The 21,859-nt window shown below is 45.6% G+C and overlaps 1 protein-coding gene across 1 annotated transcript; it reads right to left on the reverse strand.

The window, feature by feature from the left end:
* Positions 1 to 910: 910 nt before the first annotated feature.
* Positions 911 to 20,460, reverse strand: LOC148777531 (liprin-alpha-3-like). The gene is made up of 7 exons (XM_088836790.1): positions 19,256 to 20,460; positions 17,898 to 18,119; positions 15,836 to 15,982; positions 5,324 to 5,386; positions 3,613 to 3,836; positions 1,730 to 1,800; positions 911 to 1,005 (listed from the first exon to the last, which is right to left on the reverse strand). Exons 1-7 carry the CDS (start codon positions 19,364 to 19,366, stop codon positions 911 to 913), a joined length of 933 nt encoding a protein of 310 aa, XP_088692916.1. The 5' UTR covers positions 19,367 to 20,460.
* Between the last annotated feature and the right edge of the window lie 1,399 nt (positions 20,461 to 21,859).

Below are 21,859 nucleotides of genomic sequence, written 5' to 3' on the forward strand. Positions count from 1 at the left end.
ATTTCCTTCTCCAGTGCATGGAAATGAAAACGGAAAGTGAAGTCTCTCAGTCGTGTCCGACTCTTCGCGACCCCATGGACTGAAGCCTACCAGGCTCCTCCGTCCATGGGATTTTCCAGGCGAGAGTACTGGAGTGGGGGTGCCATTGCCTTCTCCTGTAACTGCTTAGTGATACGCTAATTCAAACTTACTGCTATGGGGGAAACACACCATTTAATGAGACACGAAGACAAAGCACAAACCCGACTAAGGGGACACACACTGTGGACCACAGCACTGGTATGACCAGAGCAAGTGGGAGGACGGGGGAGGGGAGACGGATGGGCAAACGACAGCTGATTGACAACGACTGATTGACCGTTGCCTGACTGACAACGACTAAGCAGACAGCAGGATGAGACAGGAAATCAAAACCAATGACGAAAGCAGACACACCGTCAGAGAAGTCCAACAGCAAGGAAAACATATACAGAACTGTTCTTTTACAAATACTCGGAAAGAAATCAAGCATGAAACCACAGAGAAATCGTCAAAGAATTTTAAATTTCAACTACTTAGTCAATGATGCAAATTATAAAAATGGACTAGTTACCACTTCACATGCCACTAAAATGATTCACAGTGAATTTAATTATATGCTGACTAACAACATAGCTAACATGAAATGGGTGGTAACGGAAGCAGTGATAATGCAAGTGCAATTACAAAGCAGAGTGTTGTACACGTGATTTCATGGGGTAAAGAGCAATGCACTCACAAAACCTAAGCTAAACATGGAAGCAAGCTGGGACATGTGCTTTAGAGCCACACACTCTGTCACCAAAAGCCCTAGGTAGTCATCCTGTTTTTAGACTCGGAAGAGTGAGGAAGCCCGACTTCTTCCCTGGGGCCCCCGGCTTTTAACCTGGTTTCACACGTAGAGCTGGCCTGAGCGCACGGCCAGGCCCATCAGCAAGCAGACCAGTTGAGATTCTTGGGTTTTGTCCCCACCGCATGCCCTGCACCCTGCAACCAGGCATCCCCAGTGGAAAATGTGCGGCACGGTTTTCACACGCCATGAGAGCTGCCTATGGTTACTTTCATGAAGCTGTCTGCTCCCTGAGAAGAGAAACTTCCCTGCAGCTGCTGTGCCCAGCACAGGCCAGGCCCAATGTTACAGAGGCAGGCTCTGGCTGAGTTCACGATGACGTGGTAAGCCAGTGGTCCAGAACTGAACTGAACTGAATTTGTCACGGTGCCATTATGGAATGATTAAAGACTAGGCAGTTTTAAAAAATCTTAGACCTCTGAGCGTAGCAAATGTACCTGATTTTCTTCTGGGTAAAAAGAGAAAAAACAAACAAACAAAAGAAAACCAGTGTGCTGGGGGAGGGACGCGGCAGGGAGGAGGCAGACACATATCCCAGTCGTGATGCCCAGCTTGTCTACTTCCTGCGGCGGGCTGTGCCACCTCCTTTGGGGCTTGGAACGCCCACTGCTGGGCGAGCAGGAGCTGGGAAGCGAGGAGGCGGGATACAGGTTGAGGGAGTATGTATGGCAAAACCAACCAATATAGTATTGTAAAGTAATTAGCCTCCAAAAAGAATAATAATAATAAATAAATAAATACACTGAAAGAAGACATAAAGCCATTGACAGGACACATAGACATCCCTTTAATAAAATATAAATTTGACAAGCTGAAAAAATAAATAGATAAATAAAAAATAAATAAAATGACGGAGGTTGCCTAAGCTCCCGCTGCCCACACTGCTCTCAGTCTCCTCGGGCGGCTGCTCCGTGTTCTTCTCTTCAATCAACCTAAAATAGAATAAAACCCGTCACGTGCCTTTGTCAGCAGGGGAGTGTGTCTCGACAACACATTTGGGCTGGCATTCTGTGTCACGATTAGCAAATTCCAGGAACAGTTGCTCAATTAACATCTCAGCAAAAAGGTTCAACTTTCCCTCTTTTGAATATTCTCAAACTTAGAGTAACTAGCACTGAGTCTTACAAAGTGGCCCCTGATCATTCACGTTTGATTGCACTTATTTACTCTAACATTCTGACGGGGCCTGGATGGCGACTCTCTCCCTGTGAGGAGATACCTGAAGTTGACAACCTCTACCTTTTCCCTGCTCTCAGGGCAGAGATGCACGTCAGTGCCTCAAGTCTTTTCCACTGGGAATCGGGAACTCTGTACAGTCAAAACAGAGATTCACGAACAAGGTGGAGTTTCTAAATACAAGTCCCCAGACCAGATGAAGTGCTGAGTTGATCTTTTTTTTTTTTTTTTTTTTTGAGGTTGTGTATGTACAAACGCATCACTTGATGAAGTTCTCCCCCAGCTTTATGTGAGTTTCTGGATTCATGTCAATGTGCCGTATTAACCTAGAATTCATGGTTACTGCTCTTCTCCCCTAGTGTGTCATGGAGGATGTTATACAGCAGTTTAAATACTCGATTATGCAAATAAAATGATTTTCAAATTAAAATATAAGATTCTTACAGGAACTAAACTCTCCAGTTTCACTTCTGCTTATACATCTTGAAAGTTTTTCAGTGTTGATAAGTTGATGGACAGAATTTACCATTACATCAAGTCAACTTGTTGTATAAGGAAAAATCACTTTTACCTGACAACTTGCTGTAAAAATAAGAATATTAATATATAACCATTCCATATTTCCTGCGGGGATGGGGAAAGACAATCTTTCTGAGCTCGTCTGTGCTCAAACACGGCCTACAAAGCAGTCCGTCTATGGCGTCAAAAGTGAGGTGGCACAACCTGCATTTGCTGGTTGTGCCATCCATCCCCTGCCTTTCCCCCAGTCCCCCCACGCTCGGCTGACAGGGACGGGCACCTCGGCCTCAGCTGACGTGATGAGAACAATCTGAGCAGCAGCTCTGCCAGGTCCTGTGCAGGGTCGCCGGCCTGCAGCCACTCTGAACGTGGACTAGGGACAGGGGAACCGCTGTGCGGGTGTGGCACCAGGCAGGCCTCGGGGCCCCCAGCCACCCGGCTGTACCCAGGCCCAAGGCCCCCTGCTCACCACTAGGCGGGCCTTTGGATTCTGTCCCCTTTTGTAAATTGCTATAACTGCCAAGACGATGTCTAAAGAAAACTTCTTAAATCTACTGATGAGATGAGTAAAACTCAAACACATGTCCTTGGACCACTGTCTTCCAACATGCCAATCTTCACACGGTGTTAAGTTAAAAGGGAAAATGCAGATCTGAGTGGGAATTTGCTAACCACAAAACCCCAGCTTTTCTGATCCAGGCGGCTTTTCACCAGAACGTGGGAGGCTCTGAGCGACACAGGAGGGCGCGCCCTCAGTGCTGCAGGGTGCACGGGCTGCAGGGGACACCGCCTCAGCACCTCACCCACCTTGGGGCTCAGAGCTGAGGGGGGGACACCCCACAATGCCCCCCACAGAGTGCTGACACCACACTGTGGACAGAACGCCTTGGCTGACTGAGCTCTAGAATCAAGGGCAATCTTGGAACTGAAAATTCTTGAGGCAGACATGAAGTCAGTTTTCTTACTATGGAACACTCAGACTTCTCTAAGGAGAAGACAGTTCCCCAGAGAAACCGAGTTTCCGGGGAGCTGGCATCAGGCGCACCCACCGGATCTCTTCGATGATGGTGTCCAGCTGCCCCTGAAGCATCACAGTCGGAGTCTCAGCATCGTTCTGCCCGCTGGGCGACAGCTGAGTGGCCGAGCTGAAGAGGGTGACCCCGTCGCCCTCGCCATCAGATACGCCCTCGTCACTCTCGAACGCCTGGGCCACGTTGGCCAGCATGCTGGCTTGCTGCACGCGATCCCAGCCCTGTTCCTTCAGGGTCTGCACCTGGGCACGAGAGGACCACGTCTCGTCAGCGACATTCAGGGAAGCTCAAGTCTATCAGGAACTGAACACAATTTTACATGGAAGCCCTGACTGAGGATAAATGGGCCATGCTTAGGAGACACTGGCATCTCTTAAGCGAGCAGTACTGAAGAAACGGGCAGGAGGAGAATTCAGTTCCCATATGGCCTGGTGACACTCAGCTCTTAGCGTGGACAGAAGGCAATCCTATGAGGTTATTCACAAGCGAGGGCTGATGGAGTCAGGGACAGAAAGCAAACATTAAAAAAAATACATCCATGCCCCCATCAGCCAGGCTGAAGGAAAATAAGGAAAAGCAATCCTTCAGCTCCAGAGCCGCTGGGTCCACCTCAGCTGTCATCACTTGTACTGGTTCACCGAGGAGGGCCATCCTCGCAGGTTCCCAGCCCTCCGTTTTCCAGGCTGGTCTGAACTCCCACAGACAGGAGAGAGCAGGGGCAGCCAGCGGACAGGAGGGCCAGCCCCGCCGCAGCTCTCCTCTCGGGGCACAGGCCCTCGGCTGTTCTGGGCGGCGGCCCCTCGCACTGCAAGGGCGGCTCTGTCATCAGAGACGCACGGGAGCGTGCCTGCGGGGCCCCGTGCCGCCCTCCCGCTCTCACACCTCACGCCCTTCTCTCCGCAAATGTCCCCCCTGCCCCACTGTCACCCAGGTCCTGCCTTCTTTTCCCAGACATGACCTCAAAGCAACTAAGGGGCAGCCTCGAGATGCTGGTTTGCCGGCTCCCTGTCCCCCGGGGCCAGTGCCCTCGCCCCCTGTCTTCGTCACGACCCCTCCCCAGGGCAGGGCCACCCCCTTCGCTGGCTCCAGGACCACCTGCCATCATTCCTGCTCCGCTCCAGCGAACCAACTGCCTATTGGTTCACCCCCATTCACCCCCGCGCCTTCAAATCGCACAACGGGAACCAGCAGATTCCTCCTCCAGGGCTCCCTGCAGCGCCTGCTGCGAGTCTCTGAAAGTTCCCTGGGAGCGGCCTCTACTGTACTCCTCCCTGCCTGGTCTCCAGCTCTCTGCAAGCAGGCAGTGTGCCCCGCCCTGCAGGGCAGCTCCCCGGGGGCTCTCAACCCCTGGACTGCCAGCAAAGCCCCAGAAATAAACTTCTAAGAAAGAAACGAAGGGGTGAGGGTGGACCGAGAACAAAGTTCGAGCACGGCGGCTGCTAACACTGGGGCCATCGGGGGATCTGGCTCACTGATGCTTTCTGTAAGGGTTGTGGGCACACGTCTACGTCTGTTCCTTTACACACTGCCTGTGGATGCTGTCACGCTTATTGACTAGCATGAAATGCTGCTACTCAATTATTCGTAACCAGTAAAGACATTCACTCTGAGCCCCTCTTGGGAACAGTTTTCCAACTCCTGTCCTGGAGCTTTTCCCCACACACAGACCAAGCCGGGACAGGCCACACCAGATGTGCCTCTTTGTAAAGGGGCCATGGGGCTGGCTCACCTTATCCTCCAGATCATCCATTCTCTTATTGTGTTCTTCCTTCACGTCGTCTCCCTGCCTTGCCTACAACAGGAAAAACAAAAACTCATGAACTTCAAGAGCAAAGTACGGTCCTTCTTTTAAAAGCACTGGGCAGGGGAGAAGGAACAAGATGGCGGAGGAATAGGACGGCGAGACCACTCTCTCCCCCACAAATTCATCAAAAGAACATTTGAATGCAGAGTAAAGTCCACAAAACAACTTCTAAATGCTGGCAGAGGACGTCAGGCACCCAGAAAAGCAGCCCATTGTCTTCGAAAGGAGGTAGGAAAAAACATAAAAGATAAAAAGCCAGACAAAAGAAGTAAGGATGGAGCTCCGTTCCGGGAAGGGAGGCTTTAAAAAGAGAGAAGTTTCCAAACACCGGGAAACACTCTCAATGGCGAATCTGTGGCGAGCCTTGGAAGCTCAGAGGGCCACATAACCCTCTTTTTTTTTTTAAGATTTTTTTTAAAACCCACAGATTACCCGCCAAACGGTAACTCCCAGCAGAGAAGCAGTGCAGACGCCTGTATACGCCATTAGCAAGCGGGGGCTGGGCATGGAGGAGCTGGCTGAACTTAGAGAGAGGACTGGGCTTGAATGCCGCGAGAACATTTTGAGAGAACTGGGGAGAGCAAAGCAGACTGTGGGACAGCTTCCCCACGAAAAGGCGGAAAGCTCTAACCTAAGACTCGGCCAGCCCCACTCACAGAATAAAGGACTGAGCAGAGTGAGCCGGCTGCGGTCGGCCCATCCCCTATCCCCCGCCGAGACAGGCAGGGAGCGCAGCCAGAGCCGGAGCGGGCAACCGCAGCCCCAGAAAGGCATCTGATACAAACTGCAGACAGGCTTCTTGCTAGTCAAGACTTCTTGGGCTCGGGCCGGTCGATATCCCCCTGAGAAGGTGCGCCGGTTTTACACCCAGAAAACTGAGTGGCGGGGACTGGGGAGGCGATAAGTCGCAGAGACCGCGCTCGCCAAACACCTGGTCCCCTGAGCTGCTCGGACCAGGGAAGGCACAAAACGCAGGCCCAACCAAGTCTGCGCCTTTTTGGAGTACCTGAGAACCTGAACTTGAGCCGCTCAGACCTGGGAAGTGTATACAACCCGGCGCTGGCCTCGGACAGTTCCCGGCAGAGCAACCTAGAGCCTGTGCAGTGTAGACTGGGACAGCATACGTGCTGTGAGCGGGGGCAAACCCAGTGTGGCCGAGACGCTGCGAGCACTCCCCACAGATGCCAGAGATATTCGTCTGCAGCGTTCCTCCCTTCCCAGAACAGGACTGAACAACTGAGCCTTAAAAAGTGTCCACCCACCCCCTAGTATCAGGGCGGAAATTAGACACTGAAGAGACAAGCAAACAGAAGCTAAAACAGAGGGAACCACCTTGGAAATGACAGATAGAGACGTCTAGAGGCTACTCCAAGAATAAGACCAAAAACCAGAGGCAAGAGGCTTAAGCCCGAATCCTGAGAACACCAGAGAACTCCTGACTCCAGGGAACATTAATCGATAGGAGCTCATCAAACGTCTCCATACCTACACTAAAACCAAGCACCACCCAAGGGTCAACAAGTTCCAGAGCAAGACATACCACGCAAATTCTCCAGTAACACAGGAAACTAGCCCTGAGCTTCAATATACAGGCTGCCCAAAGTCACTCCAAACCCACTGACATCTCATAACTCATTACTGGACACTTCATTGCACTCCAGAGAGAACAAATCCAGCTCCACCCACCAGAACACCGACACAAGCTTCCATAACCAGGGAACCTTGACAAGTCACCTGTCCAACCCCACACACAGTGAGGAAACTACATAATAAAGAGAATTCCACAAACGGCCAGAAGAGGGAAAGGCCATCCCAAGCAAAGCATTATAAGCAAGATGAAGAGGCAGAGAAATACCCAGCAAGTAAAGGAACAAGATAAATGCCCACCAACACAAACAAAAGAGGAAGATATAGGGAATCTACCCGACAAAGAATTTCGAATTTTGGTGGTGAACATGATTCAAAATCTTGAAAGCAAAATGGAGTTACAGATAAATAACCTGGAGAAAAGGATGGAGAAGATGGAAGAAAGGTTTAATAAGGACTTAGAGGAAATAAAAAAGAATCAATATACAATGAATAATGCAATAGATGAGATCAGAAACACTCTGGAGGGAACAAACAGTAGAATAACAGAGGCAGAAGACAGGATAAGCGAGCTAGAAGATAGACTTGTAGAAATAAATGAAACAGAGAGGAAAAAAGAAAAACAAATTAAAAGAAATGAGAACAATATTAGAGACCTCTGGGACAATGTTAAACGCTCCAACATTCGAATCATAGGAATCCCAGAAGAAGAAGACAAAAAGAAAGACCATGAAAGAATACTTGAGGAGATAATAGTTGAAAACTTCCCTAAAATAGGGAAAGAAATAATCACCCAAGTCGAAGAAACCCAGAGAGTCCCCAACAGGATAAACCCAAGGCGAAATACTCCAAGACACATATTAATCCAATTAACAAAGATCAAACACAAAGAACAAATATTAAAAGCATCAAGGGAAAAAACAGCAAGTAACACACAAGGGGATTCCCATAAGGATAACAGCTGATCTTTCAACAGAAACTCTTTAGGCCAGGAGGGAATGGCAAGACATACTTAAAGTGATGAAAGAAAATAACCTACAGCCCAGACTACTGTACCCAGCAAGGATCTCATTCAAATATGAAGGAGAAATCAAAAGCTTTACAGACAAGCAAAAGCTGAGAGAATTCAGCATTACCAAACCAGCTCTCCAACAAATGCTAAAGGATTTTTTCTAGACAGGAAAAACAGAAAGGGTGTATAAACTCGAACCCAAAGCAATAAAGAAAATGGCTACAGGATCGTACTTATCAATAATTACCTTAAACGTAAATGGGTTAAATGTCCCAACCAAAAGACAAAGGCTGGCTGAATGGATACAAAAACAAGACCCCCATATATGTTGTCTGCAAGAGACCCACCTCAAAACGAGGGACACATACAGACTGAAAGTGAAGGGCTGAAAAAGATATTCCATTCTAATAGAGACCAATAGAAAGCAGGAGTAGCAATACTCATATCAGATAAAATAGACTTTAAAACAAAGGCTGTGAAAAGAGACAAAGAAGGAAACTACATAATGATCAAAGGATCAATCCAAGATGAAGATATAACAATTATAAATATTTATGCACCCAACATAGGAGCACCACAATATTTAAGACAATTACTAACAAGTATGAAAGGGGAAATTAACAATAATGCAATAATAGTGGGAGATTTTAATATCCCACTTACATCTATGGATAGATCAACTAAACAGAAAATTAACAAGGAAACACAAACTTTAAATGATACAATAGACCAGTTAGACCTAATAGATATCTATAGGACATTTCACCCCAAAACAATGAATTTCACCTTTTTCTCAAGAGCACATGGAACCTTTTCCAGGATAGATCACATCCTGGGCCATAAATCTAGCCTTGGTAAATTCAAAAAAGTTGAAATCATTCCATGCATCTTTTCTGACCACAATGCAGTAAGATTAGATCTCAATTACGTGAGAAAAACTATTAAAAATGCCAAAATATGGAGGCTGAACAACACGCTGCTGAATAATGAACAAATCATAGAAGAAATCAAAATATGCATAGAAATGAATGAAAATGAAAACACAACAACCCAAAACCTCTGGGACACTGTAAAAGCAGTGCTAAGGGGGAAGTTCATAGCAATACAGGCACACCTCAAGAAACAAGAAAAAGTCAACTGACTAACCTAACTCTACATCTAAAGAACTAGAAAAGGAAGAAATGAAGAACCCCAGGGTCAGTAGAAGGAAAGAAATTGTAAAAATTCGGGCAGAGATAAATGCAAAAGAAACAAAAGAGACCATAGCAAAAATCAACAAAGCCAAAAGCTGGTTCCTTGAGAAGGTAAATAAAATTGACAAACCACTAGCCAGACTTATCAAGAAACAAAGGGAGAAGAACCAAATCAATAAAATTAGAAATGAAAATGGAGAGATCACAACTGACAACACAGAAATACAAAGGATTATTAGAGAATACTATCAGCAATTATATGGCAATAAAATGAATAACCTGGAAGAAATGGACAAATTCCTAGAAAAGTACAACTTTCCAAAACTGAACCAGGAAGAAATAGAAAATCTGAACAGACCCATCACAAGCACGGAACTAGAGGCTGTAATCAGGAATCTTCCAGCAAACAAAAGCCCAGGTCCAGACGGCTTCACTGCCGAATTCTACCAAAAATTTAAAGAAGAGCTAACATCTATTCTACTCAAACTCTTCCAGAAAACAGCAGAGGAAAGGAAACTTCCAAACTCATTCTATGAGGCCAACATCACCCTAATCCCAAAACCTGGTAAAGACCCCACAAAAAAAGAAAACTACAGGCCAATATCATGGATGAACATAGATGCAAAAATCCTTAACAAAATTCTAGCAATCAGAATCCAACAACACATTAAGAAGATCCTACATCATGACCAAGTGGGCTTTATCCCAGGAATGCAAGTTTTCTTCAATATCCGCAAATCAATCAGCGTAATACACCACATTAACAAACTGAAAAATAAAAATCATATGATTATCTCAATAGATGCAGAAAAAGCCTTCGACAAAATTCAACATCCATTTATGATAAAAACCCTCCAGAAAGTGGGAATAGAAGGGACATACCTCAACATCATAAAAGCTATATATGACAAACCCACAGCAAACATTATCCTCAATGGTGAAAAACTGAAAGCATTTCCCCTAAAGTCAGGAACAAGACAAGGGTGCCCACTCTCACCACTACTATTCAACATAGTCCTGGAAGTTTTGGCCACAGCAATCAGAGCAGAAAAAGACATAAAAGGAATACAAATTCGAAGAGAAGAAGTAAAACTATCACTGTTCACTGATGACATGATCCTCTACACAGAAAACCCTAGAGGCTCTACCAGAAAACTACTAGAGCTAATCAATGATTACAGTAACGTTGCAGGATATAAAATCAACACACAGAAATCCCTTGCATTCCTATACACTAATAATGAGAAAATAGAAAAAGAAATTAAGGAAACTATTCCATTCACTGTTGCAACAAAAAGAATTAAATACTTAGGAATATATCTACCTAAGGAAACAAAAGACTTGTACATAGAAAACTATAAAATGCTATTGAAAGCAATCAAAGACGACACTAATAGATGGAGAAATATACCATGTTCATGGATTGGAAGAATAAATATTGTAAAAATGAGTATACTACCCAAAGTAATTTATACATTCAATGCAATCCCTATCAAGCTACCAACGATATTTTTCACAGAACTAGAACAAATAATCTCACAGTTTGTATGGAAATACAAAAAATCTCGAATACCCAAAGCAATCTTGAGGAAGAAAAATGGAACTGGGGGAATTAACCTGCCGGACTTCACGCTCTACTACAAAGCCACAGTCATCAAGACAGTATGGTACTGGCATAAAGACAGAAATATAGATCAACGGAACAAAATAGAAAGCCCAGAGATAAATCCACGCACCTATGGACACCTCATCTTTGACAAAAGAGGCAAGAATATAAAATGGAGAAAAGACAGTCTCTTTAACAAGTGGTGCTGGGAAAACTGGTCGGCCACTTGTAAAAGAATGAAACTAGAACACTTCCTAACACGATACACAAAAATAAACTAAAAATGGATTAGAGCGCTAAATGTAAGACCAGAAACTATAAAACTCCTAGAGGAGAACGCAGGCAAAACACTCTCCGAGATAAATCACAGCAGGATCCTCCATGACCCACCTCCCAGAATATTGGAAATAAAAGCAAAAATAAACAAATGGGACCTAATTATAATCAAAAGCTTCTGCACAGCAAAGGAAACTATAAGTAAGGTGAAAAGACAGCCTTCAGAATGGGAGAAAATAATAGCAAATGAAGCAAGTGATAAAGGATTAATCTCCAAAATATACAAGCAGCTCCTGCAGCTCAATTCCAGAAAACTAAGTGACCCAATCAAAAAATGGGCCAAAGAACTAAACAGACATTTCTCCAAAGAAGACATAAAGATGGCTAACAAACACATGAAAAAATGCTCAACATCCCTCATAATCAGAGAGATGCAAATCAAAACCACAATGAGATACCATTTCACACCAATCAGAATGGCTGCTATCCAAAAGTCTACATGCAATAAATCTGGAGAGGATGTGGAGAGAAAGGAACCCTCTTACACTGTTGGTGGGAATGCAAACTAGTACAGCCACTGTGGAGAACAGTGTGGAGATTCCTCAAAAAACTGGAAATAGAACTGCCATATGATCCAGCAATCGCACTCCTGGGCATACACACTGAGGAAACCAGAATTGAAAGAGACACATGTACTCCAATGTTCACTGCAGCACTGTTTATAATGGCCCGAACATGGAAGCAACCTAGATGTCCATCTGCAGACGAATGGATAAGAAAGCTTTGGTACATATACATAATGGAGTATTATTCAGCCATTAAAAAGAATATATTTGAATCAGTTCTAATGAGGTGGATGAAACTGGAGCCTATTATACAGAGTGAAGTAAGCCAGAAAGAAAAATACCAATACAGTATATTAACGCATATATATGGAATTTAGAAAGATGCAAATGATAACCTGTATACGAGACAGCAAAAGAGATACAGATGTATAGAACAGTCTTTGGGACTCTATGGGAGAGGGTGAGGGTGGGATGATTTGGGAGAATGGCATTGAAACACGTATGTTGTTATATGTGAAACGAATCACTAGTTCAGGGTCAATGCATGTTATAGGATGCTCGGGGCTGGCATGCGGGGATGACCCAGAGGGAGGATAAAGGGAGGAGGGAGGTGGGAGGGGGGTTCAGGAGGGGGAACTTATGTAAACCCGGGGCGAATTCATGTCAATGTATGGCAAAACCAACCAATATAATATTGTAAAATAATTTGCCTCCAATAAAAAATAAATTAATTACCAAAAAATAAATAAATAAATAAAAGCACCGGGGAGCCGTGACGTGAGCAGCCTGTGCGCTGGTTCTCGAGGCGGTCCCCTCCCACGGCCACTTCTGGTGGGCTCTTGAGCATCCCCAGAGCAGACGGGCAGGGGCAGAGAGAGGCAGGGACTTCACTTGTCAAAGGTCACTCCCAATGCTTCTCTTTGGCTGAGCACCTGGGGGACCTTAGTGTCACCAGCCATTACCTGTTGGAGGAGCTCGGGGAGCAAGCAAATTTACACTCAGAAACAAGCAGACTTTAAAGGGGATCAGCTTACACACACGTTGGTAGAGAAAATTCCCAGTACATAAACAGAAGCTTGAGTCTGGTTTAAGGGGGTAAAATGAATTCAAGTTATAAAGCAAAAGGTGAGAAAATTCATTTTGGGAAAAAAGCCAGTGGAGATAGACGTTCACATATTTTTCTTTACATGCAACATCACTTAAATTCTTTGTAATGATTGCTGTTGTTCAGGCGTGTCTGACTCTTTGTGACCCCATGGACTGCAGCATGCCAGGCTTCCCTGTCCTTCACTATCTCCCAGAAGTTGCTCAAACTCACGTCCATCGGGTCAGTGATGCCATCCAACCGTCTCGTCCTCTGTCGCACCTTCTCCTCCTGCCTTCGATCTTTCCTAGCATCAGGGTCTTTTCCAATCTGTCAGTTCTTTGCATCAGGTGGCCAAAGTACTGAACCTTCAGCCTCAGCATCAGTCCTTCCAATGCATATTCAGGACTGATTTCCTTTAGGATTGATTGATCTCCATGCAGTCCAGGGGACTCTCAAGATTCTTCTCCAACACCTCAGTTCAGAAGCATCGATTCTTTGGTGCTCAGCTTCTTTACGGTCCAACTCTCACATCCATACATGACTACTGGAAAAACCATAGCTGTAACTAGGTGTTCCTTTGGTGGCAAAGTAATGTCTCTGCTTTTTAATATGCTTGGCCATAGTTTTTCTCCCAATGATAATTCATATTCAGTTCAGTTCACTTGCTCAGTCGTGTCTGACTGTGCGACCCCATGAATCACAGCACGCCAGGCTTCCCTGTCCATCACCAACTCCCAGAACTTGCTCAAACTCATGTCCATTGAGTTGGTGATGCCGTCCAACCATCTCATCCTCTGTCACCCACTCTCTTCCTGCCTTCAATCTTTCCCAGCATCAGGGTCTTTTCCAATATGAAAATTCATATTAAAAAACTGGAAATAATTACCTCAAGCAATTTTTAAATGTAATAACAAAGTTGGCAAGTCTGTGTTTTATAAAATGAGCATCAAGCTCGTGGTTTAAAAAGCTGTTTTAGGACCTACTATATAAAAAAAAAAATGGAGAGAAGACAAAAGAATGATCTATTTGAGACTGGCCCTGTGTTAGAAATTGCTGAGGCTAATTGCTGGGTCATGGGCATTTATTATACTATATTATAGAATTGGTATATGATTATACCACTTTTGTGCATGTTTGAAATTTTCCACCTTAAAAAATTAAAAAACAGGTTCAGTTCAATTCAGTCGCTCAGTCGTGTCTGACTCTCCGCGACCCCATGAATCACAGCACGCCAGGCCTCCCTGTCCATCACCAACTCCCGGAGTTCACTCAAACTCATGTCCATAGAGTCGGTGATGCCATCCAGCCATCTCATCTCGGTCGTCCCCTTCTCCTCCCGCCCCCAACCTTTCCCAGCATCAGAGTCTTTTCCAGTGAGTCAACTCGTCGCATGAGGTGGCCAAAGTATTGCAGCTTCAGCTTTAGCATCAGTCCTTCCAATGAACACCCAGGATCGATCTCCCCCAGAATGGACTGGTTGGATCTCCTTGCGGTACAAGGGTCTCTCAAGAGTCTTCTCCAGCACCACAGTTCAAAAGCATCAATTTTTCGACGATCAGCTTTCTTCACAGTCCAACCCTCACATCCATACATGACCATGGGAAAAACCATAGCCTTGACTAGACGGACCTTTGTTGGCAAAGTAATGTCTCTGCTTTTTAATATATTATCAAGGTTGATCATAACTTTCCTTCCAAGGAGTAAGCGTCTTTTAATTTCATGGCTGCAATCAGCATCTGCAGTGATTTTGGAGCCCAAAAAAACAAAGTCTGACACTGTTTTATTTTCTGTTAAAGTCTTCTCCAGCAACACAGTTCGAAAGCATCAGTTCTTCAATGCTCAGCCTTCTTTATGGTCCAATTTTCACACCCATACGTAACTACTGGAAAAACGACAGCTTTGACTATATGGACCTTTGTCGGCAAAGTGATGTCTCTACTTCTCAATATGCTGTCTAGGTTTGTCATAGCTTTCGAAGGAGTAAGCATTTTTAAATCTCATGGCTGTAGTCACAGTCTGCAGTGATTTTTGAGCCCAAGGAAACAAAACCTCTCACAGCTTCCACAGTACGGCATCGGCATTCAAATATTTTTAAAGCAAAACAAAAGTTTACTTTGAACTGGCTTAGTCATAAACAGCATCCCAAGCTCAACAGCCTCTGAGCAGCTGTTCTGAAAGTAAGGAAGTGCACCCCTGATTGGGAGACATTGAGCTCTCTGCCTAAGCGGGGAGGGCGCCTCACCGTGGGTCTCACCATGGGAGTCAGAACCACTGCCCCCTGGGAGCCCACGTCTGAGGCTCTGCAGTCCAGGCCCAGGAACACAGGCATGGTGGGGACAGTGCTGACACCTGAGGCTTTAAAACCCTCAGTAAACAATAGCATATGGTACGTAGTATTTTCTGATCTGCCTTTTGCAGCCACTATTTTGTATATCGTAATGCATTCCACCTCATACATTTCAATGACTTTCTAGTGTTTTATTTTTGTGGTGGGGCCAATGATACATGTTGGCACACACCGGCCCGACTCACTTTGTTTGAGAGAAGCCAGATTTGGTTTTCCTGGTTAAGTCCTGATTATCTGAGACCACACGGGAACAGGAGCGAGTAAGGCTCATCAAAACATAGGAAGGACAAATCCTAATCAGACCGGAGCTCTAACCCTGCCTTTTGTCACAATGACCCAGTTCTCAACAGGCTAGCCCACTGCCCTGAAGTTCCCTGCTGCTCTCTGCTCTTTCAGTAAAAACGCTAACAAGCCAACAGATTCACGTTCAAGTAAAACAAGGGAGTCAGGAGAGGAATTCCACAAAATGGTTAAACCAAGTCCCAAATAATTCAAACCTGCAAGTTGCAGTCACCCCCAAATTTTAAAAAATGTATTTCTTTCCAGTACGCTGATTTACCATGATTTACCATGATGTACATCATGATTTACCATGATATACCGTGATGTACATAATTTACATGATGTACATGTTTTAGGGTCATAAGAACTTTACACGGGGACTTGATTTCCAACGTGGGAGGTCACATGAAAAGGTCTTTACCTTCCCTCCTCAGTAATTCAATACTATAAAAGTCAGACACAGTACAGTAAAGGCCATTACCTGTCGATGCATAGAATCCTCATTTGCGATTTCATTTTCAAGTTTATCATTGAAGTCATGCACATAGGCAGCTTCACGCTGTGTGGCGAGGGAGCGTTTCTCTAGGGTAATGATTCTCTTTTCCATGTCCTCCTTCTGGGCCATGGCCTACACCGGGCATTGCAGAGGAGAAAAGGTAAGTTGTTATCATGGAACACTCCGATACACTTAAGAGTAACAAAGCTGGACTAAATCCTAAGTTTCAAATCAAACATAAAGTCAGTGTCCTCAAAATTAAACTCCTAGACGTGGCAGTTTTCTTGAACGTGAGCAAAAACACGCCTACCTCAAAGGTCACATTTGCCACGATGGGCAGCCATCTGTCGGAATGTTCTGCCCGACTAATCGGTTTACCAAGCTTCTTTGCTATATAATAAATCCAAACAGCAAACAAAAAGTATACTAATCTACCCTGTTATTGCAAGAATTCCAGGAGGGAAGGTATCTGGCATGAAGTCAGGACCTCTGTCTGCTACACCATACAGGCGGACTTGACCCAGAACAGGGAGGGACCTTCAACAGACCCAAGAGGGGGCTCTGAGGCTCGTTTCCTCGGGTAAAAGTTGGAAAAATCTCATGCAATTTCCTCAAAATTAAAGTAAGACTATTAATGAGTGGAAACAGAAGTCAAAGTGTAACACAACTGGAGGCAGCCTTCTCAAGCAGAGTTAAACCACATGTATGAAATGCTCAAACCAGGACCAGAACTTGCTGCTGGTGCGACTCCTGTCTGCCGGCTCAAAATCCATTTTGGGTCCCTCCGCGGTCACTAAGTAACCAATGTAGGCCAAGTCCTAATATTAAAAGTGAAAGGTCTTAAAAACACTTTTTTCAGAATTCTCAACGTATTAAACTCTGTCACCTAATCTCCTCCTGTTGCCAAAGAGTAGTGTGAGAAGGTTATACAAACATGTGCAAATATTTCTGTTTTGAGTTCTCACACAGAATTCCTCACACCAAGCTACTAAACAAGTACACCTGCTGGAACACATGCTGGAGGGGCTCTGTCTGAGACGGTGTCACGGGGGAGGGGTGGGGCAGGGTGGGGGCTGTCTGTCTGCATACAGAGGAGAGATGAGGCTCACAGGAGGAGGCCTGAACCCCCAGCACTCTTCTGTTTTCACAATGACCGTTAGGTAGTTTCTCATAAATCATGACACCCGCAGACACGACTGCCAGAAACATCAGGAGTCTACGCGGTTACACAGCTCGGGCCTGAGGACCTGAGGGTGAGCAAGTACCACTCGACTGGTCTGACCGCCGGGATCACCGTCACACATCCCTGTCAAGGAGCGGAAGCTCAGCAAACCAGAGAAGACGGCCAGGCAAGCTGCCTCGGCAGAGCCCACACAGCATGCTCCCATCTCTCCGAGAGAACGGCCTCCACAGACGTCACCAGACTCGGCTGAGCGAATCAGAAGGAAATCTCAGCATCGTCAGGAATACATTCGACAGGCAGGTGGGGGGGGCGGGTGAACTGGGAGACTGGGGCTGGCATGTATACACTGCTGATACTACGTATCAAGTCAACAGCCAGTAAGGACCTAGTGTACAGCACAGGGAAGGCTCCTCAGTGCTCTGTGGTGAAGGAAATGGGTAGGAAATCTAAACAACAGGGATATACGTAGATATATATACACATATACATGACTGATTCAGTTTGCTGCACAGCAGAAATTGATCCAGCAGTGTAAAGCAACTACATGCCAAGAAATGAATGAATGGATAAATGAATGTTTTAAAAGGAACACACTGGGCCCCCTAGAACTTGTAGGAATGAGGAGTCCACACCCAGGGTGCAGCACAGCGCAAGGGCTACCCTCATGTTGGTCCACTGCCAACGGACCGCCTGGATCAGGCCTCTTCTACCCCAGAGACCTCGACACAGAGGCGGGGAGACAGCCTGTCATGGTCTCACCAGAGCTCTGCTCTTACTCGTGCAGCCATCCCGAGGCTGAGATCACCGGGAGAACAAGGGACCCACAACCACCTCAGGGCAACAGACACGGCCGCCGTCACTCACTTCACGGACATCCCGCTCCAGTTTCATATTCACTTCCTCAGACTTGAGGAGTTTCTTCCTGGCCGTGTCCAGGTCCTCCTCCAGCTCTCTCACGTGGGCAGAGAGGGCTGCCAGGCGCTCTTTCATCTGGCTCTGCTCCCGCAACTGCTTGTCTATGACTTCCTGGAGCTCACTCATCTTAGCCAGGTTTTGCTCGTGGCTTAGAGAGCCATCAGACGATCTCTGAGGGGGAAAGGAAGCCTTAGACAGCCTTGTTTTGGGAGGGAGGGGACACAGCACTTCCAGGAAATCGGCGAGGTCAAAACTGCCTTCTGCACCTCTGGGAGTTCACAGGACCCTCACGGCCGCTCAGACCTACATGGTGCATTGGTGATTTTGTCCATCCCGATTAGAACCGGGTGATTAGAGTCAGACTTTGTCTTCTCCTGGACAAAGGGGTGCTTAAGAGATCCTGCAGCTCTGAGCCACAAATCTAGTTTGCTAGTCATTAAAATACCCCAGGTGGGCGGGTCCTCATTCAGAAAGATTAATAGCATGTGATTCCCACCACTACAGCCTTCATACATTTTTAAAACGAAAGGATACAAATGACAAACCTTTAACTGAAATTACACGATGACTGATCAAACTTACCTCTTTATGTGTAGCACCTAATTCTTCTTCTAACAAATGACACCTTTCGAGTGCTATACCTAACCGCTCTCTGAACTCAAATACAAGGCGTCGAGTCACTGTGTGTTGATGTGTGTATACACGTTAGTGCACTCCTCATTCTATACTCACTCTAATACATGGCTACTGTAACAGATTATCTTTAATGGCTCTCATTGATCTTAACATCAAGAAAATCTGCTTGTTAACAGCTTTAAATTCTAAGTTTGAGAGAACAAAATGTTATCCTAAATTAATTATATTGCCCAGTTTTTAACTGCAAATTGATATACAGAATATAATAAACCTTGAGACATTTATGCCAACTAATACTTTTTAACTGGGGGCTTCCCAGGTGGCTCAGTGGTAAAGAACCCGCCTGCCAACGCAAGAGGGCAGGTTCGATCCCTGGGTTGGGAAGATCCCCTGGAGTAGAAGATGGCCACCCACTCCAGTATTCTTGCCTGGGAAGCCCCATGAAGAGAGGAGCATGGTGGGCTATAGTCCACAGGGTCACAAAGATACAGACATGACTGAGCATATACGTAGGCAATGCTTTTTAACCATATAAAACTCTGACTTCTTACAGAAAAAATGTATTTACAAGAATTCAAGAAGCTCAAAAGTCAACTAGTTACATAAATACATGCATCATCCACCTAACAAGGCAGCAAGTGTACAAATTCAGGAGGTTGGGTGGCTGGTACCTTCTCATCCAGGGCCTTGTGATGGTCAAAAAGAAATTTCAGCGCCCTGAGCACCTCCAACTCGCTGGTCATGCTGGCTGGGGGCTGCTCCTGCTGCTTGCCCGCGGTCATCTGGAGGGATGGCACATTCCGGGAAACCAGGTACTCCAGGTGCTCCAGCAGCAGCTGCAGGGTGGGGCCAAAGGAGCACCTTCAACCTCATACTTGCATTCAGGGCCGGTAACTCCTCTCAGCCTCACTCTAAAACCGAAACCATGCTAAGGCATGTCAGAATCCCGCCAGTTCAGTCTCAAGTTAGAGTGGACTTCCCAGGTGGCCCAGTTGTTAAGACTCCACACTTCTGCAGGGGTCATGGGTTTTAATCCCTGGTCGGGGAACTAAGATCCCACACAAAGTGTAGCATGGACAAAAATGTAAGTGAAGAGAACTCCCCCTCAAATGTAATAAAATTACATTAGCTCTCATCATAAATTTGAAGCAAGGTATGAGAACCACGAACTGATCCACCCCAGTCTGCTCAGTGGGACGATGTGAAAAATGACTTGAAAATCAGACAGAGTTTAAAGTCAGCAGCACAGAGCCCAGAGGTAACTGCCGTGGGGCAAATGTCAACACGTCAGAATCCCTCTACTGACCCTGGTGTTGTTCCTTTCGGCTCTGAGCTCAGCGAGTTCTTCTTCTCTTTCCAGGAGCTGCTTCCTATATACATTTACCTCCTTGGTAGAAGTCGGAAACTTCTAGAAAACAATTAAATGAGTCACTAAATGCAAACACAAGTTAAAAAGAGAGCGAGACAATGAAGACTGACCCTGTCAAGTCTCTCCAGGCTCCACACAAAGGATCTCCCTGCTCCCCCAGAGAAGAGGGGGTCCGCTGACCCCAAGACCACACAGACCACCACAACTCAGACCGGCCATCAGCCTCCACCACGACCTGGCCGGCACGCGGCAAGGGAGAACCCAGAATCCAAGCCTGCCTTCTCAAGACCCAGGGATATCTGAGAAACGTTCCTAAACATAAACCTAACAACAAAGTGGATGAAGAGATTCTTAAACGACACACAGACAAGTGACCTAGAACCACTGGGGAGAGTGAGGAAGAAAGGCAAGGTCTACAAGGCCACCAGGCTTTGGAGTGTTCCTCTGGGAAAAAGGCTGATGGCACCCCAAGGCCATCTGTTAGCTTGACTCTAGTGAAGTCACACAGTCATTCAATAAACTGGTTAAAATGTTAAATCAGACAGAGACGCTGGAGCGCTCCTCCCTGGGGTCGGGGGGGACAGTGGGGGAAGGCTGCTGAGACTGAGCTTACAAGGACCCCCTAGCCTCAAGTCACTCAAACCCTGAGTGAACAGAGAGCTCTGTGTCCACTAGAGGTCTGCGTCAGAGGAAACTCTGGAGAAGACAGCATCACCAGAACCTCTAGGGTTTTCCATACAGAATGCCCAACATGCAACCAAAAAAGCAAAAAAGGGTGTAACAACAAATACGAGCAAGAGAAAAAGAACCGAAACAGACCCAGAAGTATCAATGTATATCAGCATATCAGAGGTGTGTGTGTGCTACAGGGATCAAATGCAAATGTCACCAGTTCAAAAATACACTAGAAAAAAGGAAAAATTTCTGAGAATCAAAAGCGATTCTAGAACTTTACAATAACAGTGAACTGAATTTAAGATCTCAGTCTCTGGGCTTAACATCAAATTGGACGTAGCTGAAGAGAGGATCAGTGAACTGAAGGATGGATCGGTTAAAAAAAAAAAAAAATATATATATATATATATATATATATATGGGAAAAAAGTATAGAATATATCAAAGGAGCCCATTGTTAAACTACGTTGTTAAAAACTATAAATGGGGACCCTCATGGTGGAGAAAAGACAGAAAGGGGAATAAGAAATGCCTACAGGGGTTGAAACTTAAGAGTCTCTTAATGAAAGTGAAAGAAGAGAGTGAAAAAGCTGGCATAAAACTCAACATGCAAAAAATGAAGATCATGGCATACGGCCCCATCACTTCATGGCAAATAAATGGGGAAACAATGGAAACAGTGACAGATTTTATTTTCTTGGGCTCCAAAATTACTGCAGATGGTGAAATTAAAAGATGCTTGCTCCTTGGAAGGAAAGCTATGAAAAACCTAGACAGCATATTAAAAAGCAGAGATATTACTTTGCCGACAAAGGTTCATTTAGCCAAAGCTATGTAGGAGCTCATTTAGTACTAGTTCATTTGGTCAAAGCCAGCAGTCATGTATGGATGTGAGAGTTGGCCCATGAAGAAGGCTGAATGCCAAAGAATCAATGCTTCTGAACTATGGTGTTGGAGAAGACTCTTGAGAGCCCTGTGGACTGCAAGGAAATCCAACCTGTCAATCCTAAAGCAAATCAGTCCTGAATATTCATTGGAAAGACTGGTGCTGAAGCTCCAATACTTTGGCCTCCTGATGCGAAGAACTGACTCATTGGAAAAGAACCTGATGCTGGGGAAGACTGAAGGCAGGAGGAGAAGGGGACGACAGAGGATGAGACGGTTGGATGGTATTACCGACTCGATGGACAGGAGCTTGAGCAGGCTCCAGGAGTTGGTGATGGACAAAGAA

This window comes from Moschus berezovskii, chromosome 6, assembly GCF_049115385.1.
Source record: "Moschus berezovskii isolate FMDL1 chromosome 6, NW_MosBer_1.0, whole genome shotgun sequence".
In the NCBI taxonomy this organism is placed as follows: domain Eukaryota; kingdom Metazoa; phylum Chordata; class Mammalia; order Artiodactyla; family Moschidae; genus Moschus; species Moschus berezovskii.